We start from the raw sequence: 26,054 nt of genomic DNA, 5'->3' as shown, positions 1-26,054 counted from the left end.
GGACCTTTTACAGTTAAAATTCAAGGAGAGAACTAAGTGGAACAAATACCTGCTTTCAAACTAGACAGATCTGGGCTCACATCCAACTCATGCCATTTGGCAAGTCTTTAATTCCTAAGCCTTAGCTCCTCATGCAACCTGAGGATGCTAACAGTTATTCTCTCTGTTGTTAGAGACTTGAAGTGCTGAGGTGTGTGGAAAATGTTGCCCTCCACCTGGTAGCAAAGGATATTAACAAAAAGATTATTTTACTCAGGTGTCTAGGCTGAACAGAGGAGTTTATCAAACCACATCCGCCCACCCCCCCGCCCCCACCCAGCTAATAGGACCACAGGTTAGCTGGATTAAAGTCACTCAAACTCTTGGGCCCATTCTTCTCACCTAAAATTCAAAGTCCTGTAAGAATGACACAGTGCTCATACTTACTTGTTAATTCTTTTTTTTATTTTTACACAGCATGGCAAAATGAGGAAACAGCTGACAAGTGATGAGTCTGCACAATGGAAAAACCACCCTGATCATTGGCATCATAGGTGGGTAAGTGTTCTTTTAAAGTGATTTTGTCAAAGTCATATGAAATGGTTTTCATGGTGGGGGAGAGGAAAGACAAGAAACCAACATTCACAATTATTTAAAATGACTTAAATGCTAAACATAATATACATAGTAATAACTGTTTATTCTAGTATAAAAATAGTGCTAGAAACTATATATTTGTTCAAATGTATTGAAAAGGTATAAGAAATAGATATTAAGTGGCTAGTGATGATTCATAAGCTTTTTCTTCCCTTAAACTGTATTAGAAATTTATGTTTTTAACTATTTACATGGCTTTCAACAACATTCATTAAGACATGTTTACATAGGCTTTTGAGAAGCATATGGGAAGGGCAAAGTGAGCTTTAATACTTTCTTCCTCGCTCCCTGTGGTGGAGCAGAAGGGGTCCAAAACCGTGTGCGGTTTAACAGTCTGAGAGAACTCTTGAGTAATTTCTACCTGGCTAGCATATGGAAAAATAATCTATACGGTGGAATATATGACTCCATACTTAACGTAAGGTGTTCTTTAAGCTATCAACAGGCTAAGTGATGCATACTTATAGGAAGACAGGATGTTCACTGACGGATTCTTAATAAGTTCCAGGTAAAGAAGGTCCTTGAAAAACTGTATAATACATATAAGTGAAAGTGATAACTGTACCCTATATTTTCACATTAAATCGCCAGAAGCAGAAGCTGGTGAGTCTCTTATGAGGTCGCTGCGTGGTCTCCACTGTGGAGTGCAGTACCTGACATGTGGCAGGAACTCAGTAAAAGGTGGACTGAGGCATGTCGGATGCTGAGCACTGCGTTATACTACCTTGTTTTAACTATAATTATTCCTAGGCGAGGAGAGCAATTATACTCTTCCCTCCTATCCCATCTTAAATCAAGCTTGTAAAACAAAACAAACAGCATTTCTTCTGATGGCCTGTAAAGTTTTAGGAGTACAATCTGATGGAAAACACAGGGAAACAGAACATCAAATTGGAGTTGGTCTGACATTTGTGCTCTGTGCTGAAAATAAAGGCACTTCACAGCTAGGTGAGAATATATCTGTGACCCGTTTCCTCTTGCAACCCATTATTTCCAGTACGCTGTCATACACTTTCTCATCTCCAACACTCCCGTGGGAGGAAACTGTTACTTGTAGTAAGGAGATCGGTGGCGTTTGCACCTTGAGGCGAGGTGCTGAGAGAGCTCTAAATCTCATACAACTAATGATCTGCACTAGGAGCCAAAGAAATGTACTTTTTTTCTTTTCTCCCCAGTCTTGGAAACTCAACATAGGAAATAACATATGGGATTCGACACCTTGCTTTGGGGCCCGCCATGGGCCCACCAGCTCTGACACAGGAGCTGTCCTCTGCGACATCCCCCTTGCAGGGAAGGCTTAGCCCAAACACAACTCCTTCAGCGGCACAACTGGTTCACACTCACAGCAGTTATGACACTGAAACTCGAGTTCACACGGGTTAGTGACTGGCAAAGGCCACTCCTGTGAGTGTATAAGGCCGGGCAGGCAATCTTACAGACATCATTCACAACTTAGCAAAGTAGTGGGGACTTCTGGGGCTGAAAATTGAAATGAAATGGTATCATGTTACTCAGCTAGAACAACAGCAAACTAATCTAGAACAATTTCTTGCTAGTTACAGGTAATATAAATATAGGGTAGGGTGAGAGAAAAAAAATACATATACATATATGCATTTTTCCCCCAACTTGAGAGGATACTGGAAAGGAAATATTCACATAAGAATTTGTGTCCATGTACCAGGTATTAATCCATGTATGGAATGATTTTCCTAAAAGTTAAAAAGTATTTGAACCAACTAACCAGGCTTCAAGAAGCACTCTTCTGTATGAACTAAAATACCCAAAGATAAAATAGGTATGGCATTGCCCAACTTCTTTCAGTTTCTAAACTAGTAAGGTAAAATAAGCCATTATCTAAAAGTACGCCAAGAATTTCTAAATATATCATATTACTTGTTAAAATGACATACATACAAATTCTCTATACATAGTCTACTGTGTATGTAAAAGTTGTAATGACATACATGAGAGGCCTTGAACAAACTGCTGAAATATTTGATTACAGATTTTCGCATAACTGTTAAATCACAATGTGTATGGTAAAAAGATAAGTTACTGAAAAGACTGCTATTCTTCAAACGATTTTTTGGTACTAAGGAATTGTGTATGCATGCATAGGCATATCCTGGTATGAAGATATGTTATGTTAGTGACAGTCTGTGTAAGTTACATACCAGTGCCACCAAGAGGCAAACTCTCAGATCTCATGTGTATGACTTAAAAACAGAATAACATGCTGAAGCTACAAGTGTTACAACAGTAATACATACTGCATTAAACAACTGATAGCCTTCTAGACTCTCCCTTACCACTACAAAATGATGGCAATACAATATGTTTTGTTTTTTAACTGAAGAGTAAGAATAAAATTAATGTCAAGATACATATACACACTTAGAATTTTCAAAACTTATATGTTGAATTTTAGGATGTTTAGGGAAAAAATATATATAAATGGAAAATATGTTTTAGTGAAAATTCTTTTAGAATGCTGCATTATCATATCCCCAAGAGCTTTCCTATCCAAACCAGTGCTAGAAACTCAGAAACTTTTTTCAGGGATGTGGAGGGACGTGAACAGGTGAAACGCCTGTCTTCCTATTCTTCCCCAAGTCCAAACATTACTGGACGTTTAGAGCAGATTTTCTTTTCCGGAACCAGTTTCTCAATTCGTTATCTACTTCTCTTATATGGAATACCAGTGTCTTTAGGGGCACATATGTACAGTGGGAATACAATTAAATGAGCTCAAGTTCTAAGAAAACATTAGCATTTTCTAAATGGACTAAAAGTTATGAGAAGTAAATCCCACCAAGTACGAGCTCAGGGGCCAGTTTAGGGTGCGTACCCTCTTATCCTGAGTGGTCACAGCTCATTTCAGGCCTGTGCGCCCATGATCGCTTGTGTTTTAAAGTGTTGACTTACAACGATGACTCGTGAGGTGAACGAAAAGGAAGCTCAGTGTGTGACCCCCTGACTGTCAGGGTGTCCTCCGGTGGAGCGTTCTCTTCCCTGACGGCTGTCCTGGCCGCTCCATTTCTGCAGCAGGCTCATCCCTCGAGACTCAGGGGCTGGGTCTTCTTCCCAGGCTCCTCCTGCTCTCTACCAGGTCTGTTAGGTCGAAGTGAGCATTTATGGGTAGCCTTTGGGGAGATGTATTGCACTGAAATTAGAAACCTCTCTCTTGCCTGTTCTCTAACAACAAAAAAACCAAATTAAGTAATGCCTTTTCTTTACAATACTGCCTTATAGTACTTTCCATTTGTTTAGAGTTTTAACTTTCTTTCGTTAAGGTAATACAGTGTTGAAAAATATAGCCAATTCCTTTTAAAATCCAACAAGCTTTAAAAGTCAACACTTTTTTCTATTCTATGAAGGTTTTAAATGTCACAGAATATATTCAGTTTGCTCCTAGACTATTTCTAAGAAAGAAAAGATTCTAAACATTCTTGAAAGATTGATAATTCAGAAAACACAAAACCAATTATTTAAAATCCCCAGAAAAAAACCAAACAAACCCAAAATTAGCCTCTGTGCAAGAATGCAACTTGTACCTTGCAGTACACAAAGTATTACAAACAGTGCTCTTATTCACGTGCTAAGAGTGGGTGTCGTTGATAATCTCAGTTCAGTGGCATAAAACAAATGTACAGAAAATATGCAATAGTCCTCTAAAAATATTTCATGCTACGCTGTCAAAAATTGTGCAAAAATAAAAATACAGCAGTGGCAAAGTATACAACCAAATCTGTACAGTATATAGCAAAACTAGGCATACTGCAGAAGACACCATCTGTCAACTTCAGCTCTGCATGAATAGGTCTCTCAGTTCCGCTTGGTCTGGCCGCTTTCACCATTGATCAGTGTCTTCTCCTGCTGTTCTGCAAGAGCCTGCCATTTCTGCCTATTCTTTCTGCAGCCGTCCAGCAAAGGGAAACAGTCCTCCGACACATGGGTCAAGGCCTAAAGAGAGAGGAAGAAAGCCGGTGACTAGATGGTACCGGGAAATAAGGCCTCTCCCCAGGCTTGTCCCAGAGGGTCACATCACACACTCACTTCCCCACTGCTGGGGTTCTCACAGAGCTGTGATCACAGATCATTTATGAATGACTCCTCTTAAGCTATACAGACGGGCAACACATGCTGAGACAGAGAGGAAATGCACACATTTCAACATAACATTATTAAGCAGTGAAGACAGATCTGTGTGGAATTGGCTCTGTAGAGAAAGAATCCATTTGCTTTTATGTACTACAGATGGTTCTCTCTAAGTGTTGACTTCATGGGGGGATGCTTAGTTTTTGTGATTTTCTATAAAATAATTTTATCCAATATACATTAAATTTTTATCCAAGATTATAATAAAGATTAAACTCTATATGGCATTATTATTTACCAACTATAGTTCCATAAATATTTAGCTTACAAGAACATTCACTGTAGATGTCTGTGTCATAGACAAACATTGCCTTAAATACCCAACAGCAGGGTTAGAAATATTGTGTTACTATTCTACAGCCATTAAAGCTGTCATAGAAAACACATTTGAAACAGAAAGATGTACATTCTATTATGGATTGCAAAGAGCAATTTTTGTTAAATGAAAAATATATGAAAATGTCATAAAGAATATGCACTAAAATAACAGTAGTAGAATTATAAGTGATTTTATCTTTTCGCTTCTCTATTATTCTGATTTTTCTATAAGAACCTATAACTTCTGTAATAATAGTAAAAATGTCTGTCTATATCACATAGAATTTAACTGTAGATTAAAATAAAATGAATAGGAAATGTAGAAGGATGAAATTTATAATGGGTGATTTGACTATATTTATGGGCATGGGGAAAAAATGGAGAGAGACATTAGTATCTGCAGCTGAGGAACTCTTAATCCAGTCCCTAAGGAAGGCATTTGTTACAGAAAGGATGACTGTTGGGAGGTGCTGGAGACGCTGCTGGGAAGGCTTCTGCACAGCAGTAAACAGCCAGCTTGCCGAGAAGGGAGGGCAGAAGGTGGTGCCGGGGCCTCACACGCGTTCTTTCATCCTGTTTTCTTCTGCTGTCTCTCCTATCCCTCCCTCCTTTTTCCTCATCAGCCACAGCTTCTTTCTTCAATTCATCTGATGGCTAGAACCCTGAGCCCAGGCTGAGAACTGAACTCTAAACACAGTTCTCCCACTACCTACCTAGTTGGGACAAGCATTCCATCTCCCTGGAAGATGGACGTTTTACAGATTCAATGACTGAATCTGTGAAATGTCTGGATTAAAAAATTTCTAGCCTTTCTTCTGGTCTTGGCAGTCTATGATTCCTCCTATGATAAATGTTTTTTTCCCCAAATACTTAAAGACAGTTTCCTATTTAAATGTATAAAGACGAGGACAACATCTACTTTCTGTATTTGGGGCATAGCATCTAAACTAGTCAGTTGGATATGTTAGGGAGAATAATTTAAAAAACCCAAACTAACAAGTATATGAAAATGGGAACCTGCAATATTTTCCTAGCTGCCTTCCTGTAATCCTCATAAAAATTTTCTTAACAGTAGTAAAGTCATCCTATGAGAAGAAGTTAGATAACTGTTTTTCCTTATTTAGGCCAAAATTTAGTCTTAAAAAGAATATGCTAACATAGAGTATGCAGAATATACTTCCTTTGAGTGTAGCACTGGCACATACTTTTTCTCAGCATTCGCTACATGAATTTGCTGGAGCCTAGCATGCAGTAGGTACTCATTAGATATACATCAATGAATTGACATTTTTGAGAAATAGTAAATATAAAATGTGTTCCTTGTTCAGTACAAACAGCATGTTCATTAGTAAAAGAAATGTCCTGATTATTTTACTTCTAGTTTCTTGATTAAGAAGGAAAAAAAAATGTGCCTGATGTTCATTGCTTCAATTTACTTCATAACACTGTCAAAAGTCTAGTAGTTTTCATAGTAAATACCTCATACAGTTGCAAGCAGATGGCATCTATGAATCCAACTTGCATACTTGGGATTTTGTTTTTCTTCTCCCGGTTCATTAGATCCTGAAAACACAGAAACACACATACACAGATCTGATTTACTTAATGCAATACAAGTTGGCTCTTAAACGATGATTCCCTGGGTTAGCTGAGGAAGGCCAGACACCTGCCTACCGCCTCTTCACCTTCTGGAGGCTCCTACCCCCCTGCACCAAACCATGCTCAAGAAGGCCCTGGTCCTCTCTCTCTCGTTCACTGGGGCTGTGACTGTCCCTGCGTGACCCCCAGAACCAGAACTGATCACTGACCTCAGATCAACTGGTGACCTAGAGTTAGGCACTGACCTAGAGTCCACTGCTGACATGTATCTGGAAAACAGACACGCTTTCTAATTGTCTACTGATGTGGAATCAAACACTCTCAGCTTTGTGAAAGACGCCACTGAGGCCACAGTCGATTACAACTCAGTTCACACAGAGAGCTCTCTGAGTGAAAAGAACGCAGATATCACTGTTGCTTATTCTCAGGAGCTCATGACGACATAAGACAAAGCCAGCACCTCTGAGGGGAGCAAAGAGTCTGTCTCAGTGCTCGTTTAAAATGAAGCAGATTCTCTGTTAGCTGTGACCATCACTCTGCTACCCACCATTTTCTGAGAGGATTCCGAGCTTCTAACAAGCCTATTACTGTGTGTGTGTTTAGTTACTAAGTCACGTCTGACTCTTTGTGACCCCATGGACTATTGCCCACCATGCTCCTCTGTCCATGGGGTTGTCCACGCAAGAATATTGGAGCAGGTTCTCATTTCCTTTTCCAGGGGATCTTGACACAGGGATCAAACCCGTGTCTCCTGCACTGCAGGAGAATTCTTTACCACTGAGCCACAAGGGAAGCTCCGACTACTATGTCTAGGAGACCAAATAATTGCAAAAGACGAATGAGACATAGGGTGTGCCCAGATGAGGCTAAAGAGTAAAGCAGAGGCAATGGTACCAGAGGAGGGGCATCTTGTAACCATGGCCCATTTAATGTGGGCTCAATAAATGTTCATTTGAGTAAAAGAATGACCCTATGCACCACTTCCAGGAAAAACTCATCCATTTCAGGAAAAACTTCATTGGTTGAGAAGAATCTTCTTGTATTCGAGATTCTCTACCTACCCTGAGCAAAAAATGCAGTATACAAATATTTAACAACAACAGCTGTTTATCAAAGTGCTGTTTGTAATAGTAAACTCTACAGAATTATACCAAACAGTAAATAATAGCTGCATCTGTTTCATGTGGGGCTTACCACTTCTCAGTGATAAAGAATCCACCTGCCAATGCAGGAGACTCAGGAGACGTGGGTTTGATACCTGGGTCGGGAAGATCCCCTGGAGGAGGAAATGGCAACCCACTCCAGTATTCTTGGGCAAATCCCATGGACAGGGGAGCCTGGCAGTCTACAAAGCATGGGGTCACAAGGAGTTGGACATGCCTGAGCATGCATGCACTATTTCATGTAACCATTATAAATGGCATATAGGACAGAGCATCTGTTAGAATGCAAAGTGGCTTATGATATATAAATGGAAAAAATTACAAAAAGCAGGTATGATTTGATAACTCAGAGTCTTTTCTGTCCTTTGTTATTTGCATGTTTTCTGTAACAAACATGTTTAATTCTTCAGGTAAGAAAAAGGACTTTATAAAAAGATGAGAAATTGTCTTCCTAAAATCTCATAGAAGCACAAAAAGGAATCTACAACAAAAACATGTATATGAATAATTCCTCCCAACAAGGTCTCATACTTACAGCGGGCTCTATGTTGAGTTCTTTCCTCTCTCTATCTCCTTGGTCAAAAAATTCAGTGGCAACAAGTTCTGCTATCTGAAATCAATAACAGACTAAGTGTGGGTAATTAAAGGCATATCACTCAGTAAAACAGACTTTAAATGAAGATAATAAAACCCATCAAATCTGTGGCTTTTAACCACATCAGTAAAATTAGAATAAAGCAGTAACAGTAAATACCTTATTGTAATGTATACCTAATCACAAAGGCTAGAGTCTGTAATCTATAACTCAGAGAAAAGAGCAACATGTTATTTCGGCCTCCACAGTAGTGGGAAGAAAGCACTGTGTGCCCATCCATACGCATAATCAGTGAGATATTAAGCACTGGTTATACCAGGCGCTGCGGGAAACACAGGATCAGGTAGGTCCTTATACTGAGGCTGACTGCCATGCCTCTTAGGTTTCTTTCAGTCTACCAATTCCTCTTCGTCTCTCTTTTTAAAAAATGTCCTTATGATTTTGACTGCTGTTGAATAAACTGCGTTGTTCCTCCGGTAGTTTCCTGTTGTCTGGATTTTGCTGATTGTGTTTCCATAATGAAATTTAATGTTTCTCTGTTCCCTGTATTTCCATACACCAGTAATGAGATCTAGACACTTGATTCGATTGAGTTGTTTTTTTTTTTTTGCTACAACTGTTTCTCAGGCTGTGCCATGTACTTCTGACAATGGAATGCCTGGTCGCCTCTCTTTGTGATATTAACAGTCCTTCATGAGCTTTGCCTGGATCCATTAATTTAGAGGCTGCAAAAAGTAATATACAAAGCAATCATTCCCTTTTTCTTTATAGCTGAAATAGAATAAGTCCCCCACATCAATTTTTAGTAACCCCGAAGTATAATTTGTATAAATAAAGGAGAAATAACTTGATTTTCTCTATTATAATTACCATTGGAAAAAAATAATAACTCAGTTCTCAAGCATCCAACAAACATGACTGAAGAAGGCTTTATTATTTTTATTATTATTTTGAACTTTGGATTTAAACGTATTTAATGTATTTCAGTCCTTACTGATGCCCACCCACATTGTTCCATTTTGGCCAACTCAGTTGGCTTCTTTGCTCTTCTGACACGGCTTTATCAGTCTTTGATAGTTCTTGCTTTCTGCTATTACAAGATGTTCTTAGCTCATCTTGTACATTTCCTGTTTTGGAACGGGCAATCAGCCATTTCTTCATGGAGTCCTCATTCTTTTAAACTGAGGTATTTAGAAACTTCAATCAGGGCACAAGGCTCGTTCATTTCTACCAGGGTGTTGGTTATTTTTAAGCCCTTTTAATGAATGGAGCTTACACAATGTAAGTTCATATAGTATTTCCTATTCAAATCAGGACTATAGGATTTCTGCAAAACCTTATCCATCTTGGATCTCTATCTTTCTACTCACACTAAAAATCCTACCTCTCAACAATATCAATGTAATTTCTCATTTGCTTTTACCCACATCATCCACTATGGTGACTGAATATATATACAAAATTTCCCCTAATATGATTACTGAAAAACAGCTTTAATGGTTTGCTGTTGTTCTTCTTAGTGTACATCGACTGGAGTTACATGGTCAAGTAACGGTTTTAAATCTCTTGGAATAAAACTGTCCCCCTCAGTGTGGTTTTGCAACCAAAATCACATTGTTGCATTTTGCTTCCCAGGTTATGTGATTTTTTTAAAGTTCAACTTTATAAACACAGTTTACATGGTTCCTAAATTAAATCTACAAAACAAGTACATGCAAGCAACTCTACCTTATATCTCTGTTCCCTCAATCTTATTCCTTCTTTCCCCGTGGGAAATCATTAACTTTTTAACAGTTAATCCTGCTTTTTAAAACTATATGCAAAAATAAGTACATACATTCATATTCCATTGCCTTCTCAGATAAATGGTAGCATACCATACCCATTTTCTCTTCCTTGCTTTTTCTTTTTTACTTATATCTTTGAAATCACCCCATAGTAGTATATAGAAAGTGCTCCTTTCTTTTTACTGTTGCAGAGACTTCATCATATAGATAAATACTACAGTTTACTTAGTACCATATTAATGAACACTTGGGCTATTTCTTGTCTTTGCTATGACCAACAGCACTAAAATGAATAGTCTATGTAAATGTATTTTTATATTCTTGCCAGTATATCTTTGAGATAAGATTCCTAGAAGTAATAGTAAATGAGTATGTGTAATCATATACTTCCAAACAGTTACAATATTTTGCATTTCTTGTTTTCCCACAGCTTCCCCAACAGAGTATGCTGTAAAATCTTTAAATGTTTGCCAATCAGACAGTTGAGAAATGGTGTCTTAGTGTGTTTTTTTTTTTTTTTCAGTGAATTGCATAGATCATGGGTCTGCAGTCACAAATGCATGTGACTAGGTTAACACATACCCCAACCAAGAAACAGTGTTTATATCACCCAGAAGTTGCCCTCAGGCCCTTCTCCGTGAGTCACCGAACCTGCTTTGCTTCCTCCCCACTCAGCCACTATCCTCATTTCCTTCACCACTGATTAGTTTTGCCTTTTCTAGAAAGCGACATAAATGAATCACAGTACGTGTTCTTTTGCGTCCGGCTGCTTTCACTGGATATATACTGTTGGTGAGACTTGTCCATGGCGTTGTCTGCGTCGGCATCCGCTTCCTTCTACTGTTGAGCAGAGCAGCACTGTGTGAGGCAGTGCGCTGCAATGCATGTATCCACTCTCCTGTTGAGGGGCATGTGGATGTTTCTAGTTTCTGACTATTGGGAATAATGCTGTTATGAGATTCTGGACAAGTCGTTTTGTGTCAGTACAGTTTTAATTTGCATCTTTCCTTGTGATTGAGGTTCTGAGACCTTTTCAAATGAGTAAGAGCCATTCCCATTTCTTTCTCTATCAACTTTTTGTTCAAATCTTGGCCCATTTTCCAGTAGGATTGTTAGCTGTTTTCTTTATGTTTAAGAAGTTCTTTGATATTATGGATATTAGCTATCAGATAAAAGTTGTAAATATTTTTACCTATTCCTCATTGTTCGGAGAAGGTAACGGCACCCCACTCCAGTACTCTTGCATGGAAAATCCCATGGACGGAGGAGCCTGGTAGGCTGCAGTCCATGGGGTTGCTAAGAGTCAGACATGCCTGAGCAACTTCACTTTCACTTTTCAATTTCATGCATTGGAGAAGGAAATGGCAACCCACTCCAGTGTTCTTGCCTGGAGAATCCCAGGGACGGGGGAGCCTGGTGGGCTGCCGTCTATGGGGTCGCACAGAGTGGGACACGACTGAAGCGACTTAGCAGCAGCAGCATTGTCTGTTTTTGCTTATTGTGTCTTTGTCATGCAAAAAAGTTTTCTTAATTTTTTATTTTCATGTAATCAAATTTGTCAGTCTTTATTGTTTCTGCATATGGAGCCGTAATTAGGAAAGTTTTTTCACTCCTCAGTTATAAAAGAATCCACAAATGTTTTTACTTGTATGGTTTAATTGTCTACACTGAGCTCTATGGTCCATTTGGAATTTAAGTATGCAGAATAGATCCAGTTTCATCTTTTGCCATCTGGCTATGGAAGATGGGAAAACCATCCTAACATTATTTAGTAAAGTCTGTCTTTCCCCCAGTTATTTGCAATGCTATCTTAATTATGTAAGTGTTCTATGCAGTTCTCGGTGTCCTATTGTGTCCACGGGTCTGATACCAATTCCAAACTGTTTTAATTATAGCGGCTTTATAGTGCTGCTTTTTGTCTGGACTCCAGCTTCACTGCACTATGTTTTCAGAGTCTGATTCAAAAGAAAGAGAAAGAAAGAAATTCTTTCCTCGTCCATTCTCTTTCCTGTTTTGAAATGGGCATGTAGCGTTACTTATTATGGAGCAGGAAGGTCTGTAGAGACATTTCTCGCGTGCTTATGGCATGTCATCTTTGGCACCTGGAGAGTGCATTCCTGATATTGTCTTGTCAGCACGTGGTTCAGGAGACGAGCCTGTCATTCCTGGGCTCCATGACTATGTATCCCATAGTTGTGACCAGCAGCAACTGTCAGTAATCTCAGGTAGTACATTTAGGATTGACAATGCAGTCTCAGAAAACAAACACAATATACACATCATCGCGTGTACACCCCCCACCCCCCTTACGTTTAGCCTACGGCCTTTATGCCTCAGCACAAGGCTACGGCACTGACTTATTTGGAGAGACGATATATTTCTAGCCACCTGACCCCGGGCTCTAATTAGCACCTTCTGCATATCTTATATCAACATGTCCTATGTTTATGAGCACCAGAAATGTTTAAGTTCTACTTGTTAATGCCTATTTAGAGTTGAAGTACAGCCTAGTAGGCTAACTCCAAGAAAATGGAGTTTGTGTCTTCTAATTATTAAGACTATTAAAGGGATGTGCTTAAAAAAAAAAAAACTGAGCTAAAAACAGTACTGGAATTAAACTTTATCAACAGCTAGGTTTCTGCTGTGTTAATAATTATTAAGTCATAACAAGTGTTCTAAAAAAGAAAAGTGTTTATGTCCAATTATCTGCTATTAATACTACTTAAAGTTTAGATTAAAAGTTTCCCAAGTACTTTAAAAGCTACATTTAAGAGTAAAGGTTTTTCATACTTTGACTTAAAAAAAATTTGTATTTATTTATTTTAATTGGAGACTAATTACTTTACAATACTGTATTGGTTTTGCCATACATTGACATGAATTAGCCACGGGTATACATGTGTTCCCCATCCTGAACCCCCTCCCACCTCCCTCCCTATCCCATGCCTCTGGGTCATCCCAGTGCACCAGCCCTGAGCACCCTGTCTCATGCATCAAACCTGGGCTGGCGATGTGTTTCACGTATGGTAATGTACATGTTTCAATGCTATTCTCTCAAATCATCACATACTTTGACTTTTAATTACTACTTTTTCATCACTACACAACATACCCGTTGTTGAATAGGCCAGGGTTTTGTAATTGCAGAAAGATCACAAGCTGTCATCAGCATCGCTCTGTTAAGGAAAAAGAGGTCCAATACTCCTGTTTACCTTTATGTGACTATAAACCTTAGTAAGTAGTTAGTTACTGATAACAAGTTAAATTAAAACCCCATAAACTCCAGAGATGGCAGTTTACAAAGACTAAAGAAACCGAAATAGAATTTACATAGAAGCAGAACTGATACAATGGTATCACAGTGTCAGTTGTTTTGGTTACCCAGTGAACCACTGGAATTCGCCCTCAAACTGGCTTGTTGTATCTCCAGATTAGCAGAAGGAGAGAAATTACTAACCTCTGAGCAAAAACTTGCCTGCTATTATTATTTTTTTTACTTTGGCCTTCCATTCTCAGTGACAGTGTGGTGAAAACACATTGATTACTAATAATTAACTGTGAAACATCAACTATCCTATTGATAAAATCCCCATGACAGCAAGGACTGTGATGGGACATCCTAGTTCACTCAGCACACGTCGTGGCTCCTATATGAAAAGTCTTTAAATTATTGAACAGTACCTGCTGGAGAGAAGAGGGAAATGAAAGGAGATGGTGCTCTTTACTCCTTCTCTTGTTAGAGAAGCTGAAAACCATGTTGGACTCTGGGGGCTGTGACAAGGTGCTCTAGAACTCAGTACCGTGACTACTGCATGGAAGTGGTTTCTCTTTGGGGTAGTGTTTTTCCATGTCAGGTCTAAATACCTGCCATCTAATTCTTTCAATCTGTTTGAAGACATAGGCAAAAAGGCCATCACTGTCACATATAGAAACACTCAAGGTAAAGGACTGCGTCACTTGTACCTCTTCAGTTCAGTCGCTCAGTCGTGTCCGACTCTTTGCGACTCCATGAATCGCAGCACGCCAGGTCTCACTGTCCATCACCAATTCCTGGAGTTCACTCAAACTCATGTCCATTGAATTGGTGATGCCATCCACCCATCTCATCCTCTGTCGTCCCCTTCTCCTCCTGCCCCCAATCCCTCCCAGCATCAGAGTCTTTTCCAATGAGTCAACTCTTAGCATGATGTGGCCAAAGTACTGGAGTTTCAGCTTTAGCATCATTCCTTCCAAAGAACACCCAGGACTGATCTCCTTTAGAATGGACTGGTTGGATCTCCTTGCAGTCCAAGGGACTCTCAAGAGTCTTCTCCAACAACTACAGTTCAAAAGCATCAATTCTTTGGCACTCAGCCTTCTTCACAGTCCAACTCTCACATCCATACATGACCACTGGAAAAACCATAGCCTTGACTAGACAGACCTTTGTTGGCAAAGTAATGTCTCTGCTTTTGAATATGCTATCTAGGTTGGTCATAACTTTCCTTCCAAGGAGTAAGCGTCTTTTAATTTCATGGCTGCAATCAGAGGACAATCTAAATAAAAGTACATCTTCCCTAACCATATTAGGCCACAAAGAAAATGGTTTTTGGCCTCAGACTCTCTTATACCAATTCTTATCGCAGGTAATGAGTACACCAGAGAAATGTTTAATCATGAAGGATTCCAGTAATGCTTGCCAATGCAAACTGTCTCCCCCAAGGAAGACCATGCAGTGTCTGGACAGTGAATAGTGGAAGAGGCAACCTGAGTGCTAGGTGTACTGAGTGCTTCTCTGCAAGAGGTCAGAAGTTAGGAGAGTATAGCAGTGAAAACGGTGGCACAGACTTGGAATTGAGGTTGGATTCCATTTTTGTTATTGGGAAAAACTGGTCACAGATTGCAGTAGTGTGTGTATACTTGTCTAAGGCATTGCTCTAAAAAACATGTTGAGGCTCTTACATGAAGCATGACATTTGTGTGAACAGACAGCTGGACATGTGTATGTTTGTTTGCATGTGAAATGACACCTATCTATCTAAAGAGATGTTAGTTATAAAATTGTAGTAGAGCACTGTCCTCAGTCTTATTACCACTTCTGTCTTTATTATTCACTTAGTTATTTTTTAATGGTCTAGTTCTTGTCACGGTAAAGGCAGTGATAGAAATAGCAAAGGATGGGAGGGAGGGACAGGGACAACAGCTGAGGAAAAACAGAACCCTGAAGCTCTGACTCTACAACTAACACCAAAAAAAGATGTCCTTTTCATCATAGGGGACTGGAATGTAAAAGTAGGAAGTTAGGGGATATCTGGAGTAACAGGCAAGTTTGGCATTAGAGTACAAAATGAAGCAGGGCAAAGGCTAACAGAGTTTTCCCAAGAGAACGTACTGGTCTTAGCAAACACCCTCTTCCAGCAACACAAGATGACTGTACACATGAACATCACTAGATGGTCAATAATGAAATCAGACTGATTATATTCTTTGCAGCCCAAGATGAAGAAGCTCTAAACAGTCAGCAAAAACAAGACCAGGAGCTGACTGTGGCTCAGATCATGAACTCCTTATTGCAAAATTCAGATTTACATTTAAGAAAGTAGGGAAAACCATTAGACCATTCATGTATGACCTAAATCAAATCCCTCACCATTCATTATATCGTGGAGGTAACAAATAGACTCAAGGGATTAGATCTGACAGAGGCCTGAAGAACTGTGGATGGAGGTTTGTAACACTGTACAGGAGACAGTGATCCAAACCATCCCCAAGAAAGAAATGCAAGAGGCAAAGTGGCTGTCTGAGGAGGCCTTACAAATAGCTGAGAAAAGAAAAGAAGCGAAAGGCAAAGGAGAAAAGGAAAGATATACCCATTCGAATGTAGAGTTCCAAACAATAGCAAAGAGAAATAAGAAAGCCTTCCTCAGTGATCAATGCAAAGAAATAGATGAAAACAAGAGAATGGGAAAGACTAGAGATCTCTTCAAGCAAATTAAGAGATACCAAGGGAACATTTCATGCAAAGGTGGGCTCAATAAAGGACAGAAATGGTATGGACCTAACAGAAGCAGAAGATATTAAGAAGAAGTGGCAAGAATACACAGAAGAACTATACAAAAAGAATCTTAATGACCCAGATAACCACAACAGTGTGATCATTCACCCAGAGACAGACATCCTGAAGTGTGAAGTCAGGTGGGCCTTAGGAAGCATCACTATGGACAAAGCTAGTGGAGGTGATGGAATTCCAGTTGAGCTATTTCAAATCCCAAATGATGATGCTGTGAATGTACTGCACTCAGTATGCCAACAAATTCGGAAAACTCAGCAGTGGCCACAGGACTGGAAAAGGTCAGTTTTCATTCCAATCCCAAAGAAAGGCAATGCCAAAGAATGTTCAAACTACTGCACAATTGCACTCATCTCACATGCTAGTAAAGTAATGCTCAAAAGTCTCCAAGCCAGGCTTCAAGTATGTGAACCAAGAACTTCCAGATGTTCAAGCTGGATTTAGAAAAGGCAGAGGAACCTGAGACCAACTTGCCAACATCTGTTGGATCATAGAAAAAGCAAGAGAATTCCAGAAAAACAACTACTTCTGCTTCATTGACTACTAAGGCATTCTGCTAAAGCCTTTGACTGTGTGATCACAACAAACTGTGGAAAATTCTTCAAGACATGGGAATGCCAGACCACCTACCTGCCTCCTGAGAAGCCTGTATGCAGGTCCAGAAGCAACAGTTAAAAAGGGACATGGAACAACAGACTGGTTCCAAATTTGGAAGGGAGTATGTCAAGGCTGTATATTGTAACCCTACTTATTTAACTTATATGCAGAGTACATCATGCAAAATGCTGGGCTGGATAAAGCACAAGCTGGAACCAAGATTGCTGGGAGAAATATCAATAACCTCAGATATGCAGATGATACCACCCTTATGGCAGAAAGCAAAGAGGAACTAAAGAGCCTCTTGATGAAGATGAAAGAGGAGAGTGAAAAAGCTGGCTTAAAACTCAACATTCAAAAAATGAAGATCATGGCATCCAGTCCTGTCACTTCATGGCAAATAGATGGGGAAACAATACAAACAGTGAAAGACTTTATTTTCCTGGGCTCCAAAATCACTGCAGCCATGAAATTAAAAGACCTTTGCTCCTTGAAAGAAAAGCTATGACAAACCTACATAGCATATGAAAAGCAGAGATATTACTTTGCTGACAAAAGTCCATTTAGTCAAAGCTATGTTTTTTTGCCAGTAGTGTATGGATGTGAGAGTGGGACTATAAAGAAAGCTGAGCACCAAAGAATTGATGCTTTTGAACTGTGGTGTTGGAGAAGACTCTTGAGAGTCCCTTGGACTGCAAGGAGATCCAACCAGTCCATCCTAAAGGAGATCAGTCCTGGGTGTTCATTGGAAGGACTGATGTTGAAGCTGAAGCTACAATACTTTGGCCACCTGATGTGAACAACTGACTCCCTGGAAAAGACCCTGATGCTGGGAAGGACTGAAGGCAGGAGGAGGGGATGACAGAGGATGAGATGGTTGGATGGCATCACTGACTTGATAGAGTTTGAGCAAGCTCTGGGAGTTGGTGATGGACAGGGAAGCCTGGTGATGGATAGGGAAGCAAGCTCAGGGAGTTGCAGTCCATGGAGTCACACAACTGAGCAGCCAACTGAACTGAAGGTCTGACTGCTGCTCTGCCATCACGTAAGAGAAGTAAACATTTCACAGTCGTGTTCTTGCTCCAGCAGTCTTCAGGATGCCATTGTCAGGTCTTCCAGTCAAAAGAACTGTGAGTGTGAACAAGGGAACTCTACAGCCTTGTATGACACTCTACCACATTTAAAGGTCCTTCTAGGACAAAAAGAGTAATTTACTCTTTTGAATTTGCAAATGCATTTATTTTCAAATAAATACTCCTATTTAGCCCTTTGTATAACATCTGTAAGAATTCTGACAGCCTCTAAGATTATCACATTGTAACAAATAATCGCAATAAAATTAATTGGATAGCAAAGCCAGCTTTAAGGATAGTAATCCTACTTACAAAAACAACTCCTTTTGATGAGGATCTTCCAAATTGAATTGATTTTTCATTATAAGTTCAAAAAATTCTCCTCGTCTCCTTTAAAATAAAGAAAAATATTTGGTAGTTATAATGAGTCCCCTAAGCTCTTATCTTTTTGGTCAACAAAGGCTCATCAAGTAAAATTTCAGGGAAAAGAATCTAGTGGTTCTTCTCAAATAAGAATCTTATATTGTTACATATATTCTTATAAATCAGAATATATACCAATATAAGAATCATATAAAAATCTTGAACACCTTACTTTCCTCTCTTCTACCATATTCTTTGGTTGAAATATTAAATCTTAACTCACTTTTAACTAAGGTCACAAGTAATAGAAATTTCAATTCCTGAATATGATTTAAGAAAATGAAACAAGGTGAGTTTCATCAAATCTGATGCTGAGAATGATTTAAGAAATTTTGCATATGGTGCAAGATCTCTATGGTTTCAATTTAATTTTATACATCTCATTCACATAATTTTTTACTGTATACCAAAATATATCTTAGTATAAAGCTGTGAAGTTCTTCTGAAGCAAAGAAAGACCCAGTATAAACTGATGTTTGCTCACTGTATAGTGAACACCTCCGTGTGCTCAACATGGATAAGCATCTTGGAAAATGCCGAGACATGAGTTCTTTTCATAACATTTAAACTAGTCAAAGTCACGGGACACTCGTAAGAGAAACTTGCATAACAAAAGTGCCTGTCTGTGACTGAGTACCAAGATGAAAAGAGGTTTCAGAAGGATCCAGAGGGGAGACCCTTGTGGCTTGAAAAGGTCAGGAAGTCTTTGTGGTTTCAGGTACTTTTCAAATTATTGGTAACTTGACAGTCTTTATCCTGCAGTCATTTTGAGCTGAAATTTACAATATGTATTTTTTTTACCCTAATTAACTTTAAAGTGCTCCAAAGTCCAAGGTAACAGACTCTTTCGGACGTAAGTCACTTTTAGATGTACAGTAGTGGCTATCTGGTATGTGGTTTTGTGTGCCTGTTCTGTTTGTTTTTACTTCTCAAGAGCGGCTAAAACCACAGTGTGCATCTGTGTACAGCTGGGGAGAGGCCCTTGCTCCCAGGAAATCCCGTGAGCATGAATGCCGCTCTGCCTTCACCCCCACACATGCAGCAGAGAGCTCAGTCTCTGCGTGGGAAACAAACTGCTGCCCAAACCCAGCAACATCCTTCCTTTCTTTTAGAAAGTAAGTTTAGTTATGCAAACGCACACCTACATCACCGATACACTCTAATGCATACTTTAATTCTTAAGTCGTTAACTTCATTAATTATAAGGTTCTACATTAATACTCTTCATCTGCCAAAATCCAATAAAAAGAAACAAGATTTACTTGTTTGGCACTCAACTCCTTTTCCTGCCCACATGGGCTTGGATAACAGTTTAAGGGACTATGAAATGGTCAGACATTGGGGGAGTGAGGGACAGAAGGAAAAGCAGGTGCCCTTTATAGAGGGCATTATTCTATTCTTTAGATTGGCCAGCCAAGCTTAGAATGACCTTGAGATGGTTATCTATCTGCTTTGTGCAGAGCTTCAAAGACAAATGTCAGAAATAATTCTGTATTCTGTCATTTCTAGCATTAAGTAGACTTTTCTGGTGTCCTGTTTAACAAACTGCTCCATAGTTTGATAAACAGCTTTGCCAGGACATTGGTTTTTATAATCTAAAAATATCCCAATGGCAGTTTTTAAAGTTGGAAACTATGCAAACACATCCAAAATCTATTTATCAAGATATGTCTTAAAACTTACTTTATGTACAGTGCTAGGTCTGTAGCTAAAATAGCTTGCTTGATTATCTTCAGGGTGGTCTTATATTCTTCAATGGAGAGGCCACTGAGAATCTGATTGCCCTTTATAAAAAAGAAAACCATCATAAGCCCTCCACTTGGAGATGTTGCTGCTAAGAACAAAATCTGAAAATACAGTCATATCTCTTACACACATTCTGAACTCAGGAAGACAGAGGACATCTACTTACACAAGTCAATACCATGAAGTAATGTTTCCCCTTGATGCACCCACCCCACCACCTTGTCATTTGAGGAAAAAACAGCTTCATGATGGTTCATTGACCAAAGTAAGCATGTTTTTCCAACTCTTGTACTTCTTGGCTTTAGTCCAGGTCCAAAAGTTAATGACTATATACCTTTTTCCTTGGGCAAGTTAACTGCTAAATCTGACAGCAAGTAAAACTTTGAAAAATCAACATCTATATTAATAGATGTGAAGAACAGAGGGATGAAACTGTAAATGATTATTTTAAAAATCATTTCTCTGGCTTCTGTAACAAATCCAATAACACTTCTGGTGCAGATTTATATTTTTTAACTTCTTATTGAGAAGAGTGTTTATTCTTAGGAACATGTGCGGTATAGATGGGTAGCGGGCATGAGCGATATGTGCCTCCTCAAGAAAGGAAGAGCTTGAAACATCTATAAGGAGAATCTCAAAGATGGCTAATCCATGTGCAAATTATCTAAAGTTTTTGCTACGTAACCATTTTTAAAATTTCTTGCCTGTAATTTAAAGCACAGTGACTCACCGATCTTGAACTAAGTAAAACATTCTTTGGGTACTCAGACTATACTCAAAACAACATCTGTAAATTGAGTCAGATGTGCTTCCTAAACCTTAGCGCTGAGGGAAGAAAACCCAGAAGCTTAGAAATAGAGTGTGGAGGCAAAGGATTTGCTCTGAAGAGAAAACTGCTGAGCTGGGGTCAGACATTGGTTAGAGGATAACTAGTTGCCAAAACTGTGATATAAGTCTAATTAATAATCTATGATTATACAAGAAATACTAGTTTTAAATATTAAATCACTTTAGATTCTGGACAAAACAGTACTGTTCAGAAGATAGGTTCTGATACTTTTATTTAAGATAAGACTATGTTAAATGAAAAAGTAGAAATGTCTTTTGGTATTATATTTTAATTTTCCCTTCCACGAGCAAAAGCTATAAATTCTTATGTATTGGTGCTTACAAAGAGAGAATGTAGAGATGGGTCTTATAATATGAGGCCAGCCATATATACAGCAAGATTCCTTTTATGTTATAATATATTACATAATAAGTTATGTCATCTGATAACAGAGAGCAGTGTGATAGGAATACTGTACAATATGCTTTTTAAGAAAAAGGTTAAGCACATTTTCTTAAAACTAAATAGGATATTAAAAATGAAGTTTGAGCTGAAGGGCAAAGACAGCAAACTCCAACGAAGGTACAGATGTTTCTGCTATCATTCAACATAGACATTCCTGACAAGTCTCCGTTCAGAAAAACCACACACTAAAAAAATAACATGGTGTATGGGAAAAACAGTACTGGGGGAGACCACTCAAAGCCTATGCAACTTTTAAACCAGAGCGCAAAACAAACCAAGAATTAGGACATCTGAAGGTAACTTGGACAGGCCAGGCTCACAAGGCTGGCAGCTGCCTCTGAGGACACTAAAGCAGCACAAAAACAATTGAATGGAAATGCTGGTTTATGGAGGCCTGGGGCAGTGCACATAGAACTGGACCGCGGAGACAGCAGGGCTGAATCACGGGAGGCACTGGGGGATGAGCAGCCCCCCTCCCCCGGCCCAGCGCAGTCCAGGGCGAGGGCGTGCCTCTCGGGGCAAGTGCCCACTTCCAGGACTCCTGTAACGACGGAAAGGGCTGCACGGGCAGGAGCCAAGCAGAGCATTTCTTCCTTTCTTTCTGAAGGCTGAAATTCAGCTCCCATAATTCTGACACCTAACCCAAGAGAACTTGTGCACGAAACAGTACAATTTGTACGTTTTTACCGACATCATCCCTCTACCTCCCAGTCACACACTAATTCTTGTTAAAAGTCACATCTGTAGCAGACAGTCTGTACTAGAGCATGTGCAGAATTTACAAGGAGGTGCCAGAACTGGCCACATAACTCTTAGCCCTTCACCCACACTGAGGCAGGACGGCATTCCTCTTGCCTCAAGTAAGAGAGAGCAGCCTGCAGTCACTGTGTCTCCTGGAGTTGGGTGGGTGGGTTGGGACTACAGTGCACGCATGTCTGATTTCCGTCTGGAAAATTGAAAAGGCAAGACCCAAGCTGGCCAGACCCTCTGATTGAGTAGGAAGGAGAGGTTGCTTCCATTCAGGATGGCCTGCCTCTTCTAAGTTTTGGACGCATTAGGTCCCTTTAAGTCCTGTCCTTTTCAAGAGGACCGCAAAGAGGGCCAAGGAACCACAGCAGGAAGGAGATGAAAGTCACTACTCAGAGTTCCAGGAGCTGAGGAGGAAGTCATAAGGCGATACACTGGAGAGAGGTGACCACGAGTATTAAGGGGGACGTCAGTGGAAAAGCCCACAGTTAGGGCGCATGGCCACGATCATGGACTTACTCATAAGAAAAGAACCTGTTTTAGACACCTATGAGGCACAGAGAGGGGGAAAGGCATAAGAGCACCAGTCTGCTGAGTGTTCCGGGCCCTCTTCTTTCCTGTTCTCCAGGTCGTAGGGACGAGGGTAAGGAAGGTGTCAAAAGAAGCCTAAGGAGGGACAGAAGAGGCCAACCAGGGCAGGAAGAGAGGACCCGAAGCTTTAAATCAAGTCCAGAATCTGTACTATTCCACAGGACTGAACGTTCTGGTTTCTAACTTGAAAACTATGCTGTATTTTGTGATGTAAAGCGGTAACTAGAAAGCTTTGACTTAAAAAGAGTCACCACAAAAGTCATAAGCCTCTTAAGTTTTCTAGGGCTCAGGGAAGAACGAACCCAGTGGGCAAATGTAAAGAGATGGAGATAAAATTGCTTTAAAATTATATACCACACATTGTGATTTTTCAACATAAGAGTCTACAACTTTCATTTTTTTTCTTATTATAAAGGTAATATGTGCATACAATGGATAATGCGAATAATGAACAAGTCCGAATCAGAAAATAAAAAAGCTAATAATTTAAGTAGACAGAGACAGCCATTGTGAATATTTTGGTGTGTATCATTTTAATATTTTCCTTAACATAAATATGACTGGCATAGCATATCACATGCTTTCTTACACCGATATTCATTTAGCCAGCACTGAATAACTTTATTCCTTAACAGAAATGTTTATTAGTGGTCAGAAGTTTCAAGAAAAAGAGGAAAAGGTATTGCCTGTGAAAGACATTTGAGAGCAGTATAAACCACATCATTTGACAAAAACAAAGACAGAACTAACAGAGAACCATAAAATACCAGTTTTGTTTGTTTCTAATTTGGAATAACCAAACTGAGGTAAGTAACCAGTTTTTCCTTATCAGGCAACATTAAGACAGTTTTGGTTTCTAGAGAAGTAAGGCTGTGAAGATCTCAAATGTTTTGGCTTTGCCTTTCTTACCCAAAAAGGAATAAAGCATGCTCAAGAATTTATGATGCTGGGAATAAATCCAAAACTAAAAATAAAACTGAATTTATAAACTCTCTTTTGAAAGTCCACAACCATAAACTAGGTACTTACAGGACTATTAAGGATCATCAGGCACTGATCAAAATGATGATGCTCCATGATTGAATGGCAGTAGAGCTGAGCAAGTGGGTGTTCACTTCTGAAACATAGTTGAAGAAAGAGTAAAAAAGTTTAAAATATGACCAATTTCCCCAACATATCAGTTATCAATTTCTTCTTGTTATTGGTTAACTGAAAAAGAGGCTACTTCATAAAAATTAATCCAACAATTTCTCTCCTTCTGCTGGAAACAGTGAGGTCATCTTTGGGAAATACATGTCAAGAGTCAAATTGTTTTCAAATATCAGTGTAACTGCTCCCCGTTCAAAGTATGAACAATTTCATTGGTTTTAACTTTTATTAAAATAATAACAGTAGAAGGAATAAGAACAAAGGATTACTCTCTCTACACATAAAAAAAAAATCCTGAAACAGCTGTACCAACAATACTTTACAATTTCAAAAGTGCAATTCAAAAAATACCAATACAGTATACTAACGCATATATATGGAATTTAGAAAGAGGGTAACAATAACCCTGTGTATGAGACAGCAAAAGAGACACTGATGTATAGAACAGTCTTATGGACTCTGTGGGAGAGGGAGAGGGTGGGAAGATTTGGGAGAATGGCATTGAAACATGTAAAATATCATGTATGAAACGAGATGCCAGTCCAGGTTCGATGCACGATACTGGATGCTTGGGGCTAGTGCACTGGGACGACCCAGAGGGATGGTATGGGGAGGGAGGAGGGAGGAGGGTTCAGGATGGGGAACACATGTATACCTGTGGTGGATTCATTTTGATATTTGGCAAAACTAATACAATTATGTAAAGTTTAAAAATAAAATAAAATTAAAAAAAAGTGCAGTTCAGTTCAGTTCAGTTCAGTTGCTCAGTTGTGTGTGACTCTTTGCGACCCCATGAATTGCAGCACGCCAGGCCTCCCTGTCCATCACCAACTCCCGGAGTTCACTCAAACTCACGTCCATCGAGTAAGTGATGCCATCCAGCCATCTCATCCTCTATCATCCCCTTTTCCTCCTGCCCCCAATCCCTCCCAGCATCAGAGTCTTTTCCAATGAGTCAACTCTTCGCATGAGGTGGCCAAAGTACTGGAGTTTCAGCTTTAGCATCATTCCTTCCAAAGAACACCCAGGGCTGATCTCCTTCAGAATGGACTGGTTGGATCTCCTTGCAGTCCAAAAGTGCAATTACTTAAAAATTTTAAATACCAATTTCCATATAAGTCTTTGTTCTGAAATAAGGCTGAATGTCCGTGTCTCTGTGCATGTGCATGTAAGAGCTGTGAGTGGTGAGAAGCAAGGGAACGGGGGACAGTGGGTGCACGTCTGCCCCACTGGAGGGAGGAAGGAGACAGCTAAGTTAGAAAAAGCCCCCTGTGGGTGCAGCTTGTTGCAGCGCAGGACTCGGTGCTGAACTTGGGGAAAACGGTAGAGAACATTTGGCCAAGTAAAGTGGTGTGTGCGTGCTAAGTCACTTCAGTCGTGTCCGACTCTTTGTGACCCCATGGACTGTAGCCCGCCAGGGTCCTCTGTCCATGGGATTCTCCAGGCAAGAACACTGGAGTGGGTCGCCATTTCCTTTCCTTCACGAAGATTCCTTGGGGATCTTCCCGACCCAGGGATCAAACCCACATGTCTTACATCTCCTGCATTGGCAGGCGGGTTCTTTACCACTAGCGCCACCTGGGAAGCCCATGTTAAGTAAAAGGGTGAGGAGGGAATATTACAGTCAGTTCGTTATATTTAACAGTCACAAATCAAGTTCTGAAGCATCATAAGCAGAGTCCTCCATCTCCTAGTTCTCATGACCCTTCACGTGGGAATATAAAGCACCATTTCCACTATTTGTTCTTTCAAAACAACAGAAAAAGTTATAGTTCCTGAAAGTCTGTTTCTTAAATTTAGAGGACAGGGGTTTATGAATTGTAAAGCATCATACAAGTCTTAGATAATACAACTGATTGGTCATTCCTTTATACTACTATATGAATCATTATTTTACTTTGTATTTCATTTGTTGAAGACAGAGACACCACCCAAGACCGAAGAAAGGTGACACAGGAAAAAATGAGCCAAGAGTGAGAGTAGCTTAAGGGAAAACAAAAACAGTAAAACGGAAATAAAGGTAAGAGAATGGGTAATTTCATCTCCTCATACCACCAGCAACGCTGCTGACTCCCAAGCTGCCACGTCTCGTCGTTGTCATAACCTTGCTCCCAAAGTAACTCCTG

At 39.7% G+C, this 26,054-nt stretch overlaps 1 protein-coding gene and 1 long non-coding RNA gene across 5 annotated transcripts in view; one reads left to right on the top strand and one right to left on the bottom strand.

Annotated features, from left to right (window-relative positions):
• The window catches only part of LOC133249219 (uncharacterized), a 56,729-nt gene extending 55,161 nt beyond the window's left edge, over positions 1-1,568 (top strand). For both annotated transcript variants that reach the window (XR_009736875.1, XR_009736874.1), the window contains exon 4: positions 457-1,568. This is a non-coding gene — a long non-coding RNA (uncharacterized LOC133249219). The remainder of the gene's footprint in view (positions 1-456) is intronic.
• Positions 1,569-3,845: 2,277 nt separating this feature from the next.
• The window catches only part of PDE5A (phosphodiesterase 5A), a 148,346-nt gene continuing 126,137 nt past the window's right edge, over positions 3,846-26,054 (bottom strand). For all 3 annotated transcript variants that reach the window (XM_061419286.1, XM_061419288.1, XM_061419287.1), the window contains exons 15-21: positions 23,809-23,896; positions 20,085-20,185; positions 18,291-18,368; positions 13,372-13,435; positions 8,413-8,487; positions 6,595-6,678; positions 3,846-4,602 (exon numbers count right to left, since the gene is read on the bottom strand). In XM_061419286.1, the coding sequence (XP_061275270.1) occupies positions 4,465-4,602; positions 6,595-6,678; positions 8,413-8,487; positions 13,372-13,435; positions 18,291-18,368; positions 20,085-20,185; positions 23,809-23,896 (628 nt within the window). In that variant the 3' untranslated portion in view covers positions 3,846-4,464. The remainder of the gene's footprint in view (positions 4,603-6,594; positions 6,679-8,412; positions 8,488-13,371; positions 13,436-18,290; positions 18,369-20,084; positions 20,186-23,808; positions 23,897-26,054) is intronic.

This window comes from Bos javanicus, chromosome 6 (genome assembly GCF_032452875.1).
Source record: "Bos javanicus breed banteng chromosome 6, ARS-OSU_banteng_1.0, whole genome shotgun sequence".
In the NCBI taxonomy this organism is placed as follows: domain Eukaryota; kingdom Metazoa; phylum Chordata; class Mammalia; order Artiodactyla; family Bovidae; genus Bos; species Bos javanicus.
This window is presented reverse-complemented; position numbering and strand designations above follow the sequence as displayed.